This window comes from Apium graveolens, chromosome 1 (genome assembly GCF_009905375.1).
Source record: "Apium graveolens cultivar Ventura chromosome 1, ASM990537v1, whole genome shotgun sequence".
NCBI lineage: Eukaryota > Viridiplantae > Streptophyta > Magnoliopsida > Apiales > Apiaceae > Apium > Apium graveolens.
In genome coordinates this window covers 95,322,533-95,346,822 of record NC_133647.1, presented here as the reverse complement: position 1 = coordinate 95,346,822, position 24,290 = coordinate 95,322,533, and the positions used below count along the sequence as shown (strand labels likewise).

Sequence of the window (24,290 nt, the reverse complement as noted above, 5' to 3'; positions counted from 1 at the left end):
CAGAAGGGGGGGTTGAATGTAAATCTCAAAACCTTTTCAAGTTTTGAGCAGTTTATGAAAGTTGTGTGTTCAAGAAGAACAAGTGTGTGAATTGCTTTAAGCTAATACAGACAGATATATATTCAAGCACAAATGTAAAGAACACAACAGACCTTAAAAACTTTTCTGGTGGATTTGTTGTTCCACCAGAGATGGTATTTTAGAAAATCTGTGATTAAACAATGTTGATCACAGCTGCATCCTAGTACAAACTAGATGAATTTTCTCTCAATATTTTTCTAAACAGCTCTGGAAAATCTCACATCTAATTACTAGCTTCTACTTGGTTTATATATTACCAAGTGTACAAGTGAAGAACAATATAAAATACAGTAATAAAATAAGATCTTCACTTGCTTCTTTTCCTGTTCACTCCAGTACTTTGTTGACTATTGCATCTTTGTACTAAAGAAGAACGGCTGCTTTTTCTGTTGTTCCTGAAATTCGGCTACAACATCTCAGTTGTCTCTATCAACCCATGTGCCTCTGTTTGTAGGTACAACTACCCCTTATCAACGGCTAATCATCAGAACATCCGTTGAAGCTTTCATCCGTTGATGCACTCATCCGTTGAAGGATGTTATCCGTTGAAGCTTTCATCCGTTGATGCACTCATCCGTTGAAGGATGTTATCCGTTGATGACTTTATCCGTTGAAGCTTTAGAGACATCCGTTGAAGCTTAGCTTCTCATCCGTTGAAGGTCTTTAAGTCATCCGTTGATACCACTTCACTTATACAAAATTACAAGGCATGAAGTATTTACAATTGGCCTTCCTATCTGCATATCATCTAGTAGTCAACATGACTCATAGTTTCTCTCAACTTCCAAGAATTACATTTTAAATACAGAGACTGAAATATGCTACAACACTAGACTTATTTCTAAGTAAAGCTACACCATCAACGGATAGCCAAAGTGGTCTTATCCGTTGAGGCTACAGACACTAAATTTCTACTTAAGTATTTTGTTAAACATATCATCAAACTAATGCACATACATTCCTAACAGCTAGAGCTACAACTGATTACATGTTTAACAAGCACATGTCTGAGCTAAAAAATATATAATCAATTAGGTAGTCTAGACATTGTATCACAACCTATTTTGTAGGCTAACTTATTTATCAGCACTCTCTAGTTGTCCAAAAAATGCTATGACTGGTTGATGGCAAAACCAACAACCCATGGGTCAAAATCTGCATTTAGAACAACATGCATTCCAGACATGTATGTGAATAACTATTGTGAAGTCTTCAACAATAGTATCAGAGAGTACATAGATATACCTATAATTGGATTGTTGTAGGGTTTACATAAGAGTGTGATGAAAAGAATCTGTTAGGTAATGAATTACACACATGGGGGGTGAATGTGTTTTGTGTTTTTCTGCTTTCTTGAAGTGTTTATGGTGATGAACAAAGTAAAATTAAAACCTTGTAATGAAATGTGTTAGTATTGAATTTATAAAGATAAAATAGTGAACACGGATCTTTCAAAACTCACTTAATTTTATATTAAAATTTAGAATGTTTTGCTACAAAATTTCTAGGCTCTTTGTTGATAAAGATCTTAGCTTCTTCCTTGAGAGAATACAAGATTTCTGATCTAAATTGTTACCTCTAAAATAAAGCATCCAGTGTTTAATTTATAGAACGGTAATCACTGGTTATTACACAGTATGCAGTAGCATGTACCAAACCCTATTTTTAGATAACCAAATCTTTCTATTTATGGCTTAGTGTATCTTTGCTAATCTTGCACGCCTGTGACTTTACTTCGCCAGTTAATCTTGGCCTTTGATCTTGTACTCTTCAAGCTGCTTTTGTAGACTTGTCAATCCAACTGATTAGATTATTTGTTGATTGATAATCTTGGATATCTAACTGGTCAGCACTTTGTACTTTGAGTTTTACCTCGAGATCTCCAGTTTGATCAATAGAGAACTTGACATCTCGATAAGTATATTGGCTTATCGAGATCTCTAATAACTCTATAGTTGTTTGACTTATCGAGGTCTTTGAGTTCTCTAATGATAAATATACTTATCGATATCTCAAAGATCTCTGGTGATATTTTGACTAATCGATATCTCAGAGAGCTCTAATGATATTTTGACTTGTCGATATCTCAGAGTTCTCTAGTGAAGAAATGACTTGTCGATATCTCCAATCTTCATGTCTTCAATTTGGCTTGTCGATATCTCTGAGTTCTCTAGTAGCTTTCCTGACTTCTCGATAAGTCGTTCAGGAGTTCTCGAATGACTTCTCTAAAACACTTAATCTGTGACTTGTAGAGATCTTGACTTAGAATATTTTTTCCAAAATAGATTTATTCAACTCCAAGTTTCTTCATAATTCTTTTGAGGCATGATCTTCTTGATCTTCTTCCAGATAGAATTCTAGGATTGATACTGTTTACAGATAAGACTCCAGTCTGCCCTTGAACATTTTTACAGACTTAAGTGGTACAATACAAAATGCAAACTTAGATTACAATACAACTTACTTAGGGTTGTTAATTTAACTTAGTCTTGTTATAGTACAGGCATGTCTTGCACAACAGAATCCAAACAAGAAGAGATAAGATGGCAATGAGTTATGCTCTTAATCCCATTTATCCAGATGCTATGAGAAAAATTCACAAGTCATTTTTGTTTAATTTAAATAATGAGAAACTGATATCTATCATAATTTAATCTTGTCAGGATTTAATCTATCAGTATTTACACCTTGTCAGTATCTGATATCTATTATGCAAGGCTAAGACTTTGTTTAATTCAAATAATATCTATCAGTATTTGGAACTGATATCTATCAGTATTTAATCTTGCCAGGATTTGGCTTACACCTTGTCAGGTTTTAATCTTGTCATGATTCACATGTCAGTATTTACACCTCTATTATGAAGGGCTATGACTTTGTTTAATTCCAATAATTAGGAACTGATATCTATCAGTATTTAATCTTGTCAGAATTTGACTTACACATTGTCAGGATTTAATCTTGTCAGGATTTAATCTATCAGTATTTACACCTTGTCAGGATCTGATATCTATTATGCAGGGTTATGACTTTGTTTAATTCAAATAATCAGGAATCAATATCTATTAGTATTTAAATTTGTTAGGATCTGATATTTATTATGTAGGGCTATGACTTTTGCCAAAGTTTATGTGGTACAATGGTCAGGGGGTGACAAATATCTTGTTACAATGACTGATTATGGACATGAAATTGTGGTTGATCTGGAAGTAAGGTCATGTGCATGCAAGAAGTATGATCTAACAGGTCTTCCATATTACCATGCAAGAGATATGATCTAACAGGCCTGATTTCATTTATTGTATGTATTTGAGTTATTATGAGCACACAGTTGAGCCGATTAACAGTGAGCAATATTGGGATTTAACAGGACTACCACCTCCATTACCTTCTGTAATGAAGGTTCAACCAGGTAGACAAAAAAAAGAAATACAAAGGATGATGTCCCAGTTGATCCAACCAAACTGAGAAGGACTAATACAAAACTATATTGTAGTTCTTGCAAGGAGTGAACTCATAATATTAGAACATGCCCAGGAAATATAACTACTTGTTATGCATATACTTTAGTTAATCCTATATTATTTATTTCTAATTACAATATTTGTTGTTGCGTCTTGTAGAAAGCTGACATTGGCAATAACAATGATCAACACAAGGCACAATCAAAGAAGTCTAGCAAGCCTAAAACCCAGGAAAATCAGAAAGCACCTACAAAGAAGAAGGCTCCACCAAAAAAATCATAAAAATCATGAGACCACCAATGTGCCTTCTGAACCTATGCATTTAATCAGCCTGCCAAATGTACATGAAGGTAGTCAGGGTGGCATCTCCAGTACTTCACGACAACCAGCTGGGGTGTCTAATACACCATTTGGGTTCAGGCAATTGGAGAGTTGAAAACTGATAATCTTGTAATCACTTTGAAGCCATTAGAAGCTGAGGTCAGTGCAAGGAAAACATCACTAACAAAGCCATCATGGAGAATATGACCTAATTGGATGGTTAATAGGTTTTTGGTATTGACTACCTATAATTGGAGGTTATTATAGAATTATTTTTGGTTATTACTAGTAGTTATTCGATTGTAAACTCTGCATTATATTAAATCAGTTATAAATTGTAATATACTAAACTATGTTGCGCTAGTATTTATGAATATGATAACATTTTGCAAGGTGTATGATTTTTGTTAATTTCAATAGTGAAATGTAATACATTGTTTCTGCAATTTCCAAAGAGTGCACCTACATGCATTGACCATTCCATTCAATGGTCAATACTTTGAATCTTGTAACTCTAAAATGCGTTACATTCACCCAACCATGCTTTATACCTGTTTAAACAGGGTAATGTTCTATTTTTTTCATCTTACAAACACAAAATAGTTTTATTAGTTGTTGATCGAAAACGGCTTACAAATTGTGTGTGAAAGGTGTGTTTGACAAGACTGAGTTCAAGGCTATTGTTGAAGGTGTTCTGAAAAAGAATGGAAGGTGGGTTCGAGGTGTTAGGGGATAATTGGCTTGCCTGAACCCGAGACTGCTGAGCTTTGGGCCATATTCTACGGCCTAAATATGATATTGGGAGCGTCGGTACACAAGTGTGGTGCTTTTCAACGAGAGTAGGTGCGTAGTTGGACGCATCAACAACCCTGATCCTGATGATGCTATGGATGGCTTGGTGGATATGATCATCATGCTTCTTTCTGAGAACTGGACTCATGTCGAGCTCCAGCATACTCATGCATATGCTAATGGTGATGCAGATCACTCACTTCCTTGCTGCAGATGGAGGAGTCACCGAGATGGACGAGCCACCAGCAGCCATCCGCCATATCATTTGATCAACTAAAACAAGGGATTCCCGGTCTTTTTAAATCTTAATTAATCAGTTTTTATTGTTCTGAATAAAATTTGTATGCCCATCTTTTCACTCAATGACAATCTTGTTTGGTTTTAATCTATGATTTCTACTCATAAATCTATTACGACAAACTTGCTCGGTTTATGTTTGTGTTGTCCATATTGTTTATGCTAACGAAAAGTATGCAGTTTGCTTTAATCGAACTTAGAAACACAAATTAAAAAACAAGGCAAATTAAAACCATTAGAGGGCAAAACAAACAACCATGACAGTAACAACAAGATGCCTAAACATCAACATAACCATAATCACTTAACATCAACCTAAACAAAATAAAAAAAAATATCAAACACTCTCATTGCTGTCACTTTCTTTAACAATGCCAAGCGTAATTGAGGTGAGTGCGGCGCTCATCATCACAGCAAAAAGCATAAAAATTGCAACCACTATGAAACCTTGCTTGGCCTTCAAATTAATCTTCTTGGCTTCGTGCTTTGCATATATTCTGTCAATCTTGCGCATGTACGAGTGAATTGTGTTTGCATAGCGGGTTTCCAACTCCTCAATAGCAGCTACGGCTCGATCTCCAAGTGGTGGATCAATCCACTTCAAGAACCCACATGATTCAAATCCACATTCTCGAAACCTCCGACCTGCATTCTTCCTCCACCAACGCGTTTTAACGATACTCATTCGTTCATAATCGCACAGAAGGTCTAGCAAGTCTTCTTCATCAGTCATTGAACAACTTGAAGTAGGCTGATTAGAGGGAAAGAGGAGAAAGAAAAAGGAGGGAAAAAGAGAAGTAATCAAGGGAGTATATGCTGATGTATGGGGGCAATTCTGCACTTTCATATTTCTGCAAACAGATATTTGTTACAAATTAAAGGTAGCCCCCATTCTACACAAATTCTGCTAGTCTGGCCACACAATCTGCAATTTCAGGAGTTGAGCCACACAATATGCAGAAATAGAATATATATCTACATTGATAAAAATTAAGAATACAATCCGGAGGGACAGAGTTTCCTTCATTCATCAAAGTATATCATCTAACCGAAAAGCAAGCTAGTGCTCCCAGAAACTTGGACAATATCACTTCAATGTCCGATCAGATTACCCACAAAAGGCCTCATTAAAACCCTCAAGAGTAAAATCAATGGAAAAAAACTCAAGATGGGAAAAAGAGTACCCGCTAAAAATATATTATACAAAACTAAGTATAAACTAGTGACTAATAGTTGCGCGGATAATCTCACATATCTTCAAAATTATCTTGTACTCTGAGATCTTGGTTGATAATTTAGCTTTAAATCTGATATGAGAACCCCCATTAAATCTCTTACCATCCTGAAAATAAAACCAAAGAGACAAAGAAAAATATTAAAAAATAATTGTTAAGATTATAAAAATAAATACAAATATATAATACATAATAATAACATAAAATCTAAGCAAAATATTAGTTAGACATAAACAAACCCAATAAATTTGCACAAAACAAGCCCAATAAATTGATACAAACAAGCCCAATAAATTGATAAAAAATTTCCTATAAAAGACCAAAATATACCCTCAAATAGGCCACCTATAAAAAGTACACATAAAAACCTTCAGTCAAGACACTCATTAAAAAATCTATCAATTAATTAAATAGACAAAATTACTCCAACAATTATGACATCAACAATTAAATTAAACTAGTATATAACCTGTGCGATGTACGGTTGTTTTTATCATATTTATTGTAAATTCTAATTTTGATTATACCTCTTAAAGAATATTATTTTTTTATAATTTTTATATGTTGCCGGCAGGATTCGAACCTTTACTCCAACAATTATGATATCAATAATTAAATTAAACTAGTGTATAACCCGTGCGATGCACGGTTGTTTTTATCATATTTATTGTAAATTTTAATTTTGATTCTACCTCTTAAAGAATATTATATTTTTTATAATTTTTATATGTTGCCGGCAGGATTCAAACCTTATACCTCTTTAATAATACTAATTTTATAAGTGTCCTATTTTAAATATATAGAATTGATAGGAGATTAATTTTAGGTGTCTTGTTTTAAATATAATATTAAGTGTCATAATATAAGTTCCTATTTTAAATATAATAGAATATATAGGCGAGTAATTTTAGGTGTCTTGTTTTAAATATAATATTAAGTGTCATATTTTAAATATAATAGAACGACCAACAACCAACAACCCAACTTTTAATTTTAAGTGTCATATTTTAAATATAATAGAATCGATAGGAGATTAATTTTAGTTGTTTGTTTTAAATATAATATTAAGTGTCATAATATAAGTGTCCTATTTTAAATATAATAAAATTGATAGACGAGTAATTTTAGGTGTCTTGTTTTAAATATAATATTAAATAACCCGTGCGATGCACGGTTGTTTTTATCATTATATATTATAAATTCTAATCTTGATTATACCTCTTAAAGAATACTAATTTTTTTTTATAATTTTAATATGTTGCCGGAAGGATTCGAACATCATACCTCTGAAATAATACTAATTTTTAAGAATAAATCTAACATTGAACAACGACCGACAACCAAATTTTCAATGTTTCGTCTTTAATATAATAGTATAGATAGAAATATAATATAAGTGTCATATTTTAAATATAATAGAATTCATAGGTGATTAATTTTAGGTGTCTTGTTTTAAATATAATATTAAGTGTCATATCTTAAACATAATAGAATTGATAGGCGAGTAATTTTGGGTGTCTTGTTTTAAATATAATATCAAGTCCTATTTTAAATATAATAGAACGACCAACAATCAAAAACCAAACTTTTAATGTTTAGTCTTTAATATAATAGTATAGATAGATAGATGAGCAAGATCATTTACATTAATACACCCCAAATACACATCATCTTCTCTAACCTTCCACCACCAACAATCATGACTACTTTCGGTGACACCACCGTCCAGCCTCCTACAGGTCAAATTCCGGCAAGTTCGAAACACAAATTTTCTTCCGGAGTTCTACTCACCATTTTCCGATCTATTAATCTACCCAACCCGTTTTTTCAAATTCAACATGGAATCCAAACTCCGTCCATCTCTCTCCCCCAACACGTTGTGCCGCCGCCACCACCATCGGTGGGGGCTGCATTTTTCCGACAAAAACACACGCCAAACACCGCTTACACACACATGCGGCTTCTGTACTCACACACGAACACACAACAATGACCACACACTCTCCCTCATGAATAAAGAGAGTTTAAGAAGAACTTGAGTTTAAATAGTACAGAATCTAAGAACCATAGATTACACCTCTAAATCTCAAGTTCAACCAAGATATGTGTCTAAATGAAATGTTAGCTAGAATACTGTATAATTACTTGAAAGTCTTAACACACAAGAAATAAGTGACCAAAATAAACCACTCTACTTGTTTGATAACATCCACCAAACTAAGTAACATCTTGAAACTATATTGATAGTGAAATACAAAAATTAGGACTGCTCACGAACCGAGCTGTTCGTGAACAAACTCGAGCTCGGCTCGTTAAGAGCTCATTCAGCTCGACTCGTTAACGAACTCGAGCTCGAACTCGAACAGAAAAATGTGTTCGTTAAGCAAATCGAGCTCGAGCTGAGCTTTGGGTTGTTCGGCTCGAGCTCGGCTCGACTCGGCTCGAGCTCGCTCGTTAAAATTTTAAAAAAATCTAATATATCCTGAATACTTTTATACAGGTATGATTTTTTTAAAAAAAATCCAACTTCACTGTATTTTTTTATCTTCCAACGATCATTTTACATACCATATGTGATATATTTTGAAGTGATTTAGAAATTTTATATTTTAGTTTCTAATTTTAAAATGTGGCTTCATAATTATGTTTTTGTTAAGATTTTTTTTTAAAATTATTTCTAATTGATCCAACTGTATGGATGTCATAAAATATATATTTTAATGATATAACCAAAGTTTCACATCAAAACAATTTTATATGATTTTCTATTTTACGGTCAAGCATTGGTTTGGCTATTAACGTTAACTAGTGTTTAGTCTGGATTTGTTATTTCGATTATTTTAAAAATATTTTATATTGATCCAACCGTATGGATGTCATAAAATATATATTTTTTATTGATATAATCAAAGTTACAGATCAAAATAATTTTATTTGGTTTACTATTATAACAGTCAAACATTAGTTTGACTAGTACTAGTAACTAGTGTTTAGTCCTGTATTAGTATCTCGACTTGTTTAAAATTATTTCTAATTGATCCAACTGTATGGATGTCAAAATAAATATATTTAATGATATAACCAAAGTTTCAAATCAAAATAATTTTATTTGATTTGTTATTTTAACAGTCAAGTATTAGTTTGACTTTTATCGTTAACTAGTGTTTAGTCCTGATTTGTTGTTTTGGTTATTTTAGAAATACTTTATATGGATCCAACCGTATGGATGTCCTAATATATACATTTTATTGATATAACCAAAGTTTCAGATCAAAATAATTTTATTTGGTTTGCTATTTTAACAGTCAAACATTAGTTTGACTAGTACTAGTAACTAGTGTTTATTCCTATATTAGTATCTCTACTTGTTTAAAATTATTTCTAATTGATCCAACCGTATGGATGTCAAAATAAATATATTTTAATGATATAACCAATTTTCATATCAAAATAATTTTATTTGGTTTGTTATTTTAACTGTCAAGTATTAGTTTGACTATTACCGGTAACTAGTGTTTAGTCATTAATTAGTGTTTCGACTTTTTAAAAATATTTCCCCCGATCCAATCGTATGGATGTCAAGATATATATATTTTAGTGATATAATCAAAGTTTAAAAAAAAATTATTTGATAAGTTATTTTCACAGTCAATCATCGGTTGACCTGAATTTTTTCTGGCTCGGCTCGAGCTCGCTCGTTAAAAAATTTTAAAAAAATTCTAATATATCCTGAATATTTTTATACAGGTATGATTTTTAAAAAAAAATCGAACTTCACTGTATTTTTTTTATCTTCCAACGATCATTTTACATACCATATGTGATATATTTTGAAGTGATTTAGAAATTTTATATTTTAGTTTCTAATTTTAAAATGTGGCTTCATAATTATGTTTTTGTTATGATTTTTTTTAAAAAATTATTTCTAATTGATCCAACTATATGGATTTCATAAAATATATATTTTAATGATATAACCAAAGTTTCACATCAAAACAATTTTATATGATTTTCTATTTTACGGTCAAGCATTGGTTTGGCTATTAACGCTAACTAGTGTTTAGTCCGGATTTGTTGTTTCGATTATTTTAAAAATATTTTATATTGATCCAACCGTATGGATGTCATAAAATATATATATTTTATTGATATAATCAAAGTTACATATCAAAATAATTTTATTTGGTTTACTATTTTAACAGTTAAACATTAGTTTGACTAGTACTAGTAACTAGGGTTTAGTCCTGTATTAGTATCTCGACTTGTTTAAAATTATTTCTAATTGATCCAACTATATGGATGTCAAAATAAATATATTTTAATGATATAACCAAAGTTTCAAATTAAAATAATTTTATTTGATTTGTTATTTTAACAGTCAAGTATTAGTTTGACTTTTATCGCTAACTAGTGTTTAGTCCTGATTTGTTGTTTTGATTATTTTAAAAATAGTTTATATTGATCCAACCGTATGGATGTCATAACATATACATTTTATTGATATAATCAAAGTTACAGATCAAAATAATTTTATTTGATTTACTATTTTAACAGTCAAACATTAGTTTGACCAGTACCAGTAACTAGTGTTTAGTCCTGTATTAGTATCTCTACTTGTTTAAAATTATTTCTAATTGATCCAACCATATGAATGTCAAAATAAATATATTTTAATGATATAACCAAATTTTCATATCAAAATAATTTTATTTGGTTTGTATTTTAACAGTCAAATATTAGTTTGACTATTAACGGTAACTAGTGTTACGACCGGATTTGTTGTTTCGATTATTTTAAAAATACTTTATATCGATCCACCCATAAGGATGTCATAAAATATATATTTTATTGATATAACCAAAGTTTCATATCATAATAATTTTATTTGATTTGCTATTTTAACAGTTAAATATTAGTTTGACTAGTACTAGTAACTAGTCTTTAGTCCTGTATTAGTATCTCGACTTGTATAAAATTATTTTTAATTGATCCAACCGTATTAATGTAAATTATGTTTTTGGTTGTTTTCGACTCTTTTTTTTCTCTAATTTAATTTACCTTATACGTGTATATAGACTAGAGTAAAAAACAAATTTTAGCAACATATTTTTATTAGGTAAAAACAAATTTACCTTCGACTTCTCTTCGTTGTTTGTTACTTGATCTTGGCTGTCCTTCCATCTGTCTACTCCAGCTATTCTTCGCGTGCTTTTTATTAGTGCGAAGAATTTCTCCATTTTTTCATCCTCTGTTTCTTCTTTATTGTTCTCTACCTTTCTCTTCTTTTTTTCCTTGCCCTTATCCATAATGGCTGCTAAAATGTCTGAGAGGGGGTTTTTATGGAATATTGATGCTATAATAATTATAAGCAAGTGCATCTTATAGGGGAACTGCTAAAGGAACTTGAGTTTGTCCATATATATTCAAGTGAGTCAAGAGAATACTCACAGCTATATAAAACCTTCCGAACAAGATATTGTTACTTACTATCATAATTCATGTGCAAGTTGGTGGGGGTTGGAGTTCGATGTACCGGTACTGCCCTGTGAGTTGGGTTGTTTTTAACAACCAAAGGGTGATCTGGTTAAGTTTAGTACCATATAATTCCAAAATGTTCTCGAATCATATGTGCGTATTTTATCTTGAGAGACTCGTATTTATGCTTGATGAGTCTGTATCATTTACAAGATAATAGCCAATAATATTTGTCATTTGAAGTAATTATATTTTTCAGAGAATGCTGAATCAAACATACTTTTGTTTCGTTATTCTGTAATCCTAAAAACCCTAAGACTTGACACAGTGTTGTATGATCACTCATGATCTACTCCCTCATTTTTTATATATTTGTTGTTTGATTTTTCTCCACACATCTCAAAGTGCTTTGATCGAATAATAAAAATAATTATTTTTAAAATTTTATTTTTTTGAATAAAAATATATAACTTATACTAAAATTCATAATTTTTTTTAAAATAATTATTAAATACACGGTCAAATTACTTTAAACTAGGTGCACAAAAGTAAAACGACAAATCTCCATTACGAAAAGGCAGAAATTCAATTATTTGGTGCGTTTGTAATTAATTAGCAGATAATTTATAACGATGTTTTAAGTTTGAATTATCGTAACAAGAAATGAATTTTGGAGTGGAGATGTACAAACCATACTTGTTTTTGAAACTACAAACCATAGTTAAGTGCAGGATTGTGGAGGAGAGAAAAGAGGACATAGTGAGCTGCAATAGAGGTAATAATTTGCACTTAAAACATAATGATGATGTTTAAAGAATAAACTGGTTTGATTAGATAAAGGATAAAGAATAACGTGACTTCATAAGAACAGTGAATTGCGTCAATAGCCTTACGCAATGGTCCGCTTTGGTACGTCAAATGTGGAAATTTTGTGCAATAGTACAAAAAGGCATCCCTACCACTATTTTTGTCCCAATTTTACTTTGTACCAACCGCATGTTTTGATATACTATTTATATATGTCTTGGCATAACATGTTATACGTACGTAAATCATTTATTTGCTTTGATTTTTACATAATTTTAAATTCTATACAAGCCCGGTTTTTATTTCTGTGCCCGAAAGTTGTCCTTTGAAAATTTGGGTGTGATTTTGACATTTAAACACACAAGGAGCAGTGGTTCTTTAATCCTACCCAGCTAATCATGCTGACGTATTCTGTATTCACACTTAATAAGGGCCTAATGATTTTAGAAGAGGGTATGATGGTTAGAGCCATAGTTGTTGAGAAGGGTGTAAAAGTTAAAGTGCCATATATTGCGCTCTCTTAGTGTAATAATGTAGTGATTTGGTTTTAAGTTACTCCCTCGGTTGAGTTATATATATATATATATCGAGGGACGGTGTCTCGTCACGAATTTTAATATTTTTAAAGTATAATTATCATAAATTATTTTAATTTATTTTTTTATAAAAATAATTAATATTTAAACTTAAATAAAAAAAAAATATAAAAATGGATTATACAAGTATAATTTATATTAAACTTAAAATATGTGCGGAATATTGAAAAGAACTGTAAAAAATGAAATTGGACAAATGAAGTAATTGTTTGTTGATTTCTTTAGATTAGTTCCAAATTATCGTACGCGGTAACCTTAGATGTAAAGTAGAGTTTATGTGAATGAGTGATCCCCATGGGTCACTATGTGAAAGAAATTGGTTGTCCTAAATCATCTATCATGCTAATATCAGCTTATATTATATGTACGTTAACAAATAAAAAGGAGCTAGGCAGGGTCCGCTTGTTTTAGTAGGGAATCTTAGAAATAAAGTTGATAAAGTGGAAATAAGTTAATTAACAAACAAAGTAGTCATGGAATGGATTCCAAAACGAAGAGTAAAGCAGGTTAATAGTAAGTTTAAGCAAGTTGTTGTAAACTCCGATCAAGAACACAGCAATATGTCATTACTTGTTTGTGAAGTTGATGAATCAGTTGTTCCTCTTGCCTGTCATGCACCTATTGTGTCATCATACAATGAAAGAATCAGACCACTTTTGGATGCCATTGACAAGCTCAGAAACTTGAAGGTGATGCAAGAAGGGATTCAACTCCCCACCATTGTTGTTGTTGGTGATCAATCATCTGGCAAGTCTAGTGTTCTTGAATCACTTGCTGGCATTAGCTTGCCGCGTGGTCAGGGGATTTGTACCAGGGTTCCTTTGATTATGAGGCTGCATCACCACTCCAAACCTGAGTCTGAGCTTCATTTGGAGTACAGCAGCAAAGTGGTGTCTACTGATGAGATGAATGTAGCTGATGCTATCATTAAAGCCACTGAAGAGATTGCTGGCAATGGAAAAGGGATATCGCATACACCATTGACACTTGTTGTCAAGAAGAATGGTGTTCCTGATCTTACTATGGTTGATCTGCCTGGTACGTTTAACATATTCCTCATCTCATTTAAATATTTATACAAATATCTTTGGACTGCTTCAACAATGAGTTATACTGATCTGACTATAAAATAAAGTATCTTGAGAAACTAAATTATGTTTTTGGTTGTTTTCGACTCTTTTTTTTTCTCTAATTTAATTTACCTTATACGTGTATATAGACTAGAGTAAAAAAAAATTTTAGCAACATATTTTACTGTTGTCCCAAAGATAATTGAAAAAGTTGTGATTTGGGTCAAGTGAATAGTTAGAATTAAGAGAAGAATTAAGTCATGATAATGTATAGATTTTGTGTGTCTAGTCATTTGCTCCATTTTTTTTTATTTTTTGTATTAACTCTCTCTTGAAACAGGTATCACCAGAGTTCCGGTTCATGGGCAACCTGAGAATATATATGAGCAGATATCTGGTATAATTATGGAATATATAAAACCAGAAGAGAGCATTATATTGAATGTCCTGTCTGCAACTGTTGATTTTCCTACCTGCGAGTCTATTCGAATGTCGCAGTCTGTGGACAAAACAGGGGACAGGACGCTGGCTGTGGTTACAAAGTCAGACAAATCTCCGGAGGGACTGCGTGAGAAAGTCATGGCTGATGATGTGAATATCGGGCTTGGATACGTTTGTGTGAGGAACCGGATTGGTGATGAATCTTATGAAGAAGCAAGGTTGGCAGAAAGCATGCTTTTTGCATCCCATCCACTGCTCTCGAAAATCGACAAGTCTATGGTTAGTGTTCCAGTGTTAGCTAGGAAGCTTGTGCAGATTCAAGCTACAATTATATCCAAGTGCTTGCCAGAAATTGTCAGGAAGATCAATGCTAAGCTGAATGGAAATGTTTTGGAGCTTAACAATTTACCCCAGAAGTTGTCTACTGTTGCAGAAGCAATAAATGCTTTCATGAGGATTCTGGGATTGTCTAAAGAGTCACTGAAAAAACTTCTTGTGAGAGGTGAGTTTGACGAATATCCCGACAATAAGAATATGCATAGTACTGCTCGTTTAGCTGAAATGGTTGACAAGTTTTCTCACGAATTGAAAAACAGTTCTCCAATTATTGCTAATGAGAAGTTTTTGTTAGATGAGATATTTGTGCTCAAGGAAACTAAAAGTGTTGCTCTGCCTAATTTCCTTCCCAGATCTGCATTCCTCCACCTTTTGCAACTTAAGGTTCAAGCAATTTCCGAGATACCAGTTAGCTTTGTCACTAAGGTATGGGACTACATTGAGACTGTAGTGGTTGAAATTTTGATGCATCATTGTGAAAACTATCCTCCACTGCAATCTTCTACTAAAAGAGCAGCCTTGAATCTAATCTCCAAAATGAAAGAGCAGTCAACGTATCGAGTTTTGGAAATTATTGAGATGGAGAAGCTTGCTGACTATACGTGTGATCCAGAGTATATGGCACTGTGGACTAAGCTCATGAAATCACATGATAATTTCAAGGAGGCTATCGATGGTGACGTTTGGAGGATAGCATATATTGAAAGTTTTGGGAAAATTGATGTTCGTCATTTGGACGATTATCCAGGTGTTAGAGATGTAGCATTTGATCTGAAGATGAGGCTAACTGCTTACTGGAACATTGTTCTTAAAAGAATGGTCGACTCTATCGCTCTTTACTTGCTTATGGCTTTAAAAAAGTTGGTTAACCAGGGTATGGAAGAGGAGGTAGTGAACGAGGTTTTGGGTCCTCAAGGCGGTGGCATTGAGCGTCTGATGGATGAATCGCCTTCGTTTACCATCAAGAGAGCAAGATTGAACCAAAGCATTGGTTTACTCAAGGAATCAAGGGATGTACTGGCTAAGATCATAGATCGAATTGCTATCGCAGATGACTAGAGTGGAGTGGCTCCCAAGTAATCTGAGTCGGTTGTTTTGTGTTGCATTTAGTTAATATGCTTCAGGTTTCTTTTGTCATTTAGAATTGCATTATCTATTATTTTGTAATCCTAACTCTTTATCTACTTAATATGCTGTGCATTTCTGTTAATGCGGATTTGATATCTACTTTGAGATGCATACTCCAGAATAGTTATGGCCTAGGGGTTCTAATTCTAAGCAAGTATAAAAAAAATGTTAGACTTCCTAAAATGAGAAATAATGCAGCATGTGTCATTTGATAACAATTGTGACATATAACAGTACACGGAACAGATGTTATACAAATACAAATACATTAAATTTCATTTTCACTGTAAGTCGGAAAAGGTTTTGGCAAAAAAAATTAAGTCGGAAAAGGTTAAATGAATTCTTATTTTTTTGAAAATTATAGAAAAAGATTTGTTTTATAAATTTAAAAAAATCGAGAATTTTGTTAATTGAGAGAGAAAATAAAATCAATATTTGTTGGAACTAAGGGTAACCTATTGGTTCTAATTAATGGTAAAAAAGTTGGGAGCTGATGGTGTCAAATTGCAAGAACTTGATTTTATTGAGGTGAATGAAGGGTTCATTTTCATTTAACAGATAAGAATTGGATACATAATATTTTATAATTACTAGCTTAAAACTCGTACAATGCACGGATCGCACAGATTTTTTTTAATATTATATAATTTTTTTAAAAAATTTTGAATTCAATTCTTAATTTTATTCATTTAAAACTTTATATATTATGACTTCATAATAATTATATTAGTAGACGTATATGTTCATAACTTGTTAGAACATTTTAATTTATTTAAAGTGATAGCATTGGTAAAAGAGAAATATTATTATAACGAAATTATTATTTTATTGAGGGTAAAAATATAATGTCTTCATTATGTTGGGACCTTAAAAATATTATTTTAGCATAGTGATTACTTAATCGATTAACTATAATTCTATAAAGATATTTGAAAAAAATTGAACGATATAGTTTTATTAATAATTTTATGTGTATTTAAAAAATATATATATATTTATTGAGTTTCTATTGCTATAAATAGGGCAAGACTGAACCAAATCATTGGTTTACTCAAGGAATCGAGGGATGTACTGGCTAAGATCATAGATCGAATTGCTATTGCCGATGACTAGAGTGCAGTGGCTCCTAAGTAATCTTGGCCAGTTGTTTTGTGATTGCTGCAGTTAATATGCTTCAGGTTTCTTTGTCATTTGATATTGCATTATCCTATTCCTATGTAATCCTAAGTTACGGACTCTTGCAGTCTTGCTTCACTTTCGGAACTGCACTGTCGTTTCTACTATGTAATCTCAACTCTTTATCTATTTTATCTAATATGCATTTTTTTTAATGTTGGTTTGTTGAAATCTTGTTTGATTACTATGTTTTTTGTTCTAATGATGATATCCCTGGGTTAAAGAAATACATGTTCTTGCTGTCTACATAAAAGATATTTTTTATATCTTGAACCCAGAGGAGCTTGTTTGTTGGTCATTTTTTTAAGCTAGTTGTTCCTTGTATAAGATTATTGGAGCTTACTGGCGACTAATATGAGCCTCATATTAGATCAGGATTGATTTTGAGGATATCTAAAAGCATCGGGATGAAGTACCGAATTCTTTTTCAAATGAATTTTTGCTAGGGTTGTTCACGAACCCAGCCGAGCCGACTTTCGATTGAATAGAGCCGAATTTTAATTTTTTTTCTGACGAAACGAACCGAGCTGAGCTAAGCTTTCTTATCGAACAAAAATCGTGTTCGAGCTCGAGCTCGTTAACTAACTAGCCGAACTCGAGCTTGTTCGCGAACATAAACGAGACGAGCCAGAAAAAATTCAGGTCAACCGATGATTGACTGTGAAAATAACTTATCAAATAATTTTTTTTTAAAACTTTGATTATATCACTAAAATATATATATCTTGACATCCATACGATTGGATCGGTGAAAATGTTTTTTAAAAAATCGAAACATTAATTAATGACTAAACACTAGTTACCGGTAATAGTCAAACTAATACTTGACAGTTAAAATAACAAACCAAATAAAATTATTTTGATATGAAAATTTGGTTATATCATTAAAATATATTTATTTTGACATCCATACGGTTGAATCAATTAAAAATAATTTTAAACAAGTAGAGATACTAATACATGACTAAACACTAGTTACTAGTACTAGTCAAACTAATGTTTGACTGTTAAAATAGCAAACCAAATAAAATTATTCTGATCTGAAACTTTGGTTATATCAATAAAATGTATATATTAGGACATCCATATGGTTGAATCTATATAAAGTATTTTTAAAATAATCAAAACAATAAATCAGGACTAAACACTAGTAAGCAGTAATAGTCACTTTTAGTAAAACGGCCATAACTTTTGATCCGTTAATCAGAATCAAGCGATTCAAGTGCCTAAACGATACTTATAACATTTTCTATCATAATCAAGGGTTATTTTTCAAGAAACTACAGTTTAAATCTTCGGGACTTTCTGCAGAAACATAAAGTTATGTTTTGTTCGTTTTAACGAGATTACGGTTACGATCGGAGTTTCGTTTATGCCTTAAATCTTTATACTACCACCAACAATAAACATATCATAATCACAACACTAACTCCTCTCAAGAACATCATGTTCTTGAGGCAAAAACAATCAACCTTAAATCTACTTAGCTAAACATCAATATTACAACAACACTTCCACCAAAACTAGGTTTACAACTATATTCTAAAAAGATCTTGAACTTAAATCTTAAATAAGGTTGGGTCAAAGATTTATACCTTCCTTGGAGAGTGGGTAATGCTTAAAAAATCTTAGATGATCCTTAACTAGCTTTATACTTGATCAAAACCTCAAAACGAAATCAAGAACACAACATTAATTCTTGAGTTAACTATTCATCTGAACTATAAAATATTAAAAACGGAATTGAGAATCAAGGAGGTGAGGAGAGTAGTTACCGTAAATGTGTAGAGCTTCTCGAGGGCTTCAATTTGATAGGTATAATACAAAAAATGGCCAAGGGAAACTCAAGATACAAGCATTTCATCTTCCACCATTTCCATTGTTATTTCCTCTCGGGTTTTTGATAAAAATGGGGGAAAGAGATGAGTTTTACTTGGTTGTTTGTGTTTGTGGTGAAAAATGAAATGATGCAAAGATATACACATGGTTGATGTTTGCTTAATTATGTGGTTAAAAGAAAGAGTGAGGTGTTAGCTTGGTGGCTTAATTAACACCACTAATTTCTTTGCCAAGTGTCACTTACTCATGCTGTAAGGGTGTTGTCTTGGTGTTTAACTTGTGTCCACATCCTTGCACTACTTGCATTATTCACTCGTTTAATTGTTTTACGATTCATTTATCATTCGTTCTCGTTGATCGTTTCGAAGGGAACTTATCCGTGGTTTCATTGCCAGGGCTATATAAATCCCTCTTGATATCCTTTATTACTCCTTTAATCCCTTTTTATAATCCCTGTTTTCAATTCCTTAATTCTTATTCCTTCAACCTAATTCCTTCAGTGTCTGGTGAATTCTCGGGAAAAAATGAAAGTGTCTGGTTTCGAATTCCAACGACTTTTACATACACTCATTTGGTACGTATAATCATAATATCAACTCCGAAACTCATTTTCTCGTGCACTACATAGTGTGGGCTAAAACATTTTCCCTGTCCGTCAGGGTTACTATTTATTAAACGTTTTTACAAAGTCTCAAAAATTCAAGTTATTACACTAAGCCTGCCAGAAGTACTCCGCCCTAACTCCTCGGTGCAGTAAGTTGATCCAACAGATCACTTCTCACATTACGGGCCTCAGAAAGGCCACCCAAAGTCATGTGATAATTGGCAATAAGAGAAGTCTGAACGGTTGTATCTAGCAGTCTATGTGGTGCAGGTGGTGCAGACCTGGGTGATTTAATCGGATAACCGAGTGCACTATCAAGTGACGATGATGCAGGAGATAAAGGAGGCATTTCCTCAGTAGGTGCTGGGATCAGTATAGGGGAGGGAACATGAACTGGTGGAATGTTATGAATATGTTGTGAACTTGATGATAAGTTAAACAAATCACCTTAGTAGATTTAACTTAGTGAATATTGTAGCACTCGACAGATGATCTAATATAGTCCCGACGGGTAAACCTTACAGTCCCGACGGATGACAGATTAACATCCGTCAAGTGAGTAGCTTATGTAATAAATAAGAATTGTAGCACATTTTTGCAAACAACTTTGTGTAGATTCTGTAGGAGTATATGAGTCATGTTAACTACTAGTGGATATGCAGAATAGGTTGATTAATTGTACATATGAGATGTCTTGTAATTATGTATAAGTGAAATGGAGTCAAGTGACAAATAGCTACCCGATGGATGATCAACAAAGCTACCCGACGGATGATCAACAAAGCTACCCGACGGATGATCAACAAAGTTTCCCGACGGATGACAAACATGTACCCGGCGTATGATCAAATTCAAATATCCGTTGATAGTGATAACACAGTCACATGCGTTGGGTGTTTACAAAAGGAATGTGGCAGCCTGTTAAGCAGGAATTTGAGAACAAAGAAGCATTACCATTTCCATGCAATTGTGAAGATATTCAAAGATGCTGGAATAGAGTAGTGAAGGAGCATAAAGTTAGACTAGATATATTTTGTTTTATTATCTTGTATTATTATCATGTAAATGTGGTGATATATAAACCAAGTGTAGCAAGTAGAACAATAATCGAACTAAGCAGATATATTTTCAGAGAAACACATCAAGCTATATCCTGTAAGCATTCCTCTGTAGTTTAGTTGTTCAAACTTGTAAGCAGCTGTGAGCTATTCAAGCTTCACAAGGTTCTCATTCGATATATATATATATATATATATATATATATATATATATCTGGTGGATACTTTAAAATCTACCAGAAAGTTTTAAAAGCTCTTATTTTTATTACTTAGTGTTTTGATTTCTATCATCTTTTTATTCCGCACAACTGCTAATCAAACACTGTTATATTTATCAAGTTAGAACTGTTTTAAAATCAGAAAAAGTAGCCAGAATTACATTCAACCCCCCTTCTGTAATTCTTGTTGTATTGTTAGGGAATAACAATTGGTATCAGAGCAAGCTCTTGAAGTACAAAGAGTGTAAAGATCACAACAAACAACATGATGAACAAGAAGGATGTTGGAGTCAAAATTCCATTTCTGGACAAAGATAATTATCACCAATGGAAGGTGAAAATGCAACTACATCTTCTTTCCCAAGATGAGGCCTATGTGGATTGCATAGAGAGAGGTCCTCATGTACCAATGAGAGCTGCAGTTGGTAATGAACCATCTGTTCCCAAACCTAGGCATGAATGGTCAGATCCTGATATTGAGCAAGTCAGGAAAGATAAGAAGGCCATGAATATATTGTTCAATGGAGTTGATGGTGATATTTTTGATAACATCATTAACTGTAAAACAACCAAAGAGGTTTGGGACATAATCCAAATTATTTGTGATGGTACTGAGCAAGTAAGGGAGAAGAAGATGTAGCTACTGATTCAACAATATGAGCAATTCCACTGTGAAGAAAGTGAGTCTCTCACTGATATTTTTAATAGATTTCAAAAGCTACTAAATGCTCTGAAGTTGCATGGAAGAGTCTATCAAACAAAAGACTCTAACCTCAAATTCCTTAGATATCTTCCAAAAGAGTGGAAGCCAATGACAGTCTCATTGAGAAATTCTCAAGATTACAAGGATTTCACCTTGGAGAGACTGTATGGCATCCTAAAAACTTATGAGCTTGAAATTGAGCAAGATGAGAGGATGGAGAAAGGAAGGAAGAAATGAGGGTCCATAGCACTGGTTGCTGAGTTAGAGAAGGAGAAAAAGATGAAGGTAGAAGCTGTTGAGTCTACATCAAAGGTCTGTGAAAGCAAGGGTAAAGGGATGGTAGCTGAAAATAAAGATCACTTGAGCCAAGATGACATGGATGATATTGATGAACATCTAGCATTCCTATCCAGAAGATTTGCCAAGCTCATTCAAAATGAATTTTGGAGCAGCCAAGCCAAGTAGAAATATGGTGGATAAATCCAAATTCAAATGTTTCAAATGTGGCTTGGCAGGGCATTTTGCAAGTGAATGTAGAAAGTCTGGTTCTAGCAAGAAGAAGTTTGAGCCTGTTGACAATAAACATAAATACTTTGATTTTCTCAAACAAAAGGAAAGGGCTTTAATCATACAGGAGAATGACTGGGCTGCAGATGGTTTGGATGAAGATGAAGAAACAAACTATGTCAATCTAGCCCTAATGGCCAAATCTGATGAAACAGAAACAAGTTCTTCAAGCAATCAGGTAATCACCACTAACCTAGCACATTTATCTAAAGCTGAGTATAATGATGCAATAAATGACATGTCCACAGAATTATATCACTTGCGTGTTACACTTAAGTCCCTCACTAAGGAAAATGCTAAAATTAAAGAAAACAATTTATTTTTAAGTGAGAAAAATAATGTGTTAGAGTCTCAGTTTATTGAATTTAAAAAATTGAGAATTGAGTGTAAGATTGCTAAGGATGAATGAACTGAGTCATTGAAGAAAGAAGAGATTTTAAAGAAGCAACTTGAATGAGAACATGAAGTGATTAAAACATGAAAATCATCCAGAGATGTCCATGCTCAAATCACTAAAGTTCAAGGTATTGAGTCCTTTTGTGATGCAACCTGGAAGAAGAGTAAAGAGAAGGTTGAGTCCAATTTGGTTGAAGGATTGTTGACAGATGTGGACTCAACGGATGATGAAAATCATCCGTTGGATAATCAGAAGGATTATCCGTCGAGTGACAAGGAGCCACATTCGTTGGCTGTGAGTAAACCTATTAGCAAAGCTAGGCTAGCTAAGTTAAATGAGAAATATGGATCAGTTTCTAAGAACTTTATTCCAGGAGAATCTAGTCAAGTAAATAAGGAGAAGAAAGTTAATGTTGGTCATCCGTCTATTAAGCAATTGAATGACAGATTAGAAAAGATTGAGGTTAAAATAGAAACTAAAAAGAAAAACAATAGAAATGGGAAAGTAGGAATTAACAAACATAACAACTACAAACCTGATAAATATGCACCAAGAAAAATCTGTGTTAAGTGTGGTAGTGTTAATCACTTGTCTGTTAATTACAAACTTGCCATGCCTACTCCTCTATATGCACCTCCCTCTTTTCCCAACATGACTGCTATGCCTACCATGCCATTGAATGCTATGTCTACTCAGAATATGAATGCACAATTTGCTAATATGCCATTTGCACCTAATCCTTATTATTCCGCATTTAGTATTCCTCAAATTCCATTTAGCATGCCTTACTGGAATAACATGTTTGCAAACAACATGCCTTTTCCTGTTAATCAAAATGTGCATGATAATTCTGTTCTAATGACTGGTTTCAAAGGTCCAACTCAAATGACTAAGGATGAATCAGAAATCCCCAAGTCAAATGAGATCAAACCTAAGAAACCAAAGAAGAAAGCTAACAAAGCAGGACCCAAGGAAACTTGGGTACCAAAATCAACTTGATTTGATTTTGATGTGTGTAGGGAAATATAAAGAATCTTTGGTATCTGGATAGTGGTTGCTCAAGGCACATGACTGGAGATTGTACTCTGCTCACTGAGTTCAAGGAAAGAGCTGGCCCAAGTATTACTTTTGGAGATGACAATAAGGGTTATACTGTGGGATATGGTTTAATTTCAAAAGACAATGTCATCATTGAAGAGGTTGCCCTAGTGGATGGTCTCAAGCACAATCTGTTGAGTATCAGTCGACTTTGTGATAAGGGCAACTCAGTAGCCTTCAATTCAGAAGCCTGTTTTGTGACAAACAAAAAGAGCAACAAAGTGGTTCTCACTAGAGTGAGAAAAAGGAATGTGTATCTAGCTGACTTCAACTCATCTAATGCAGAATCTGTCACTTGTTTTCTCAATAAAGCAAGTCAAGATGGAAGTTGGCTATGGCATAAGAAGCTGTCCCATCTAAACTTCAAGACCATGAATGAGCTTGTCAAGAAAGAACTGGTTAGAGGTATTTCTCAAGTGGAGTTTACCAAGGATGGATTGTGTGATTCCTGCTAAAAAGGAAAGAAGATCAAAACATCATTCAGAAAGAAGCTTGATTCAACAATTAAGAACCTTTACAATTGTTACACATGGATTTGTTTGGACCAGTCAATGTGTTGTCTATCTCAAGGAAAAGACTTTGCCTAG

At 33.0% G+C, this 24,290-nt stretch overlaps 1 protein-coding gene across 1 annotated transcript; it reads left to right on the top strand.

Moving 5' to 3' along the window:
* The first annotated feature begins 13,384 nt into the window (after nucleotides 1–13,384).
* LOC141665120 (dynamin-related protein 4C-like) lies at nucleotides 13,385–16,150 on the top strand. The gene is made up of 2 exons (XM_074471106.1): nucleotides 13,385–14,106; nucleotides 14,479–16,150. Exons 1-2 carry the CDS (start codon nucleotides 13,542–13,544, stop codon nucleotides 15,972–15,974), a joined length of 2,061 nt encoding a protein of 686 aa, XP_074327207.1. The 5' UTR covers nucleotides 13,385–13,541; the 3' UTR covers nucleotides 15,975–16,150.
* Nucleotides 16,151–24,290: the final 8,140 nt, after the last annotated feature.

Excerpts from the sequence above, each read along its gene's own strand:
- LOC141665120 (XM_074471106.1), top strand. The coding sequence starts at position 13,542 with ATGGAATGGATTCCAAAACGAAGAGTAAAGCAGGTTAATAGTAAGTTT. Across the intron at positions 14,107-14,478 it reads TACTATGGTTGATCTGCCTG|GTATCACCAGAGTTCCGGTT; the intron begins GTACGTTTAACA and ends CTCTTGAAACAG.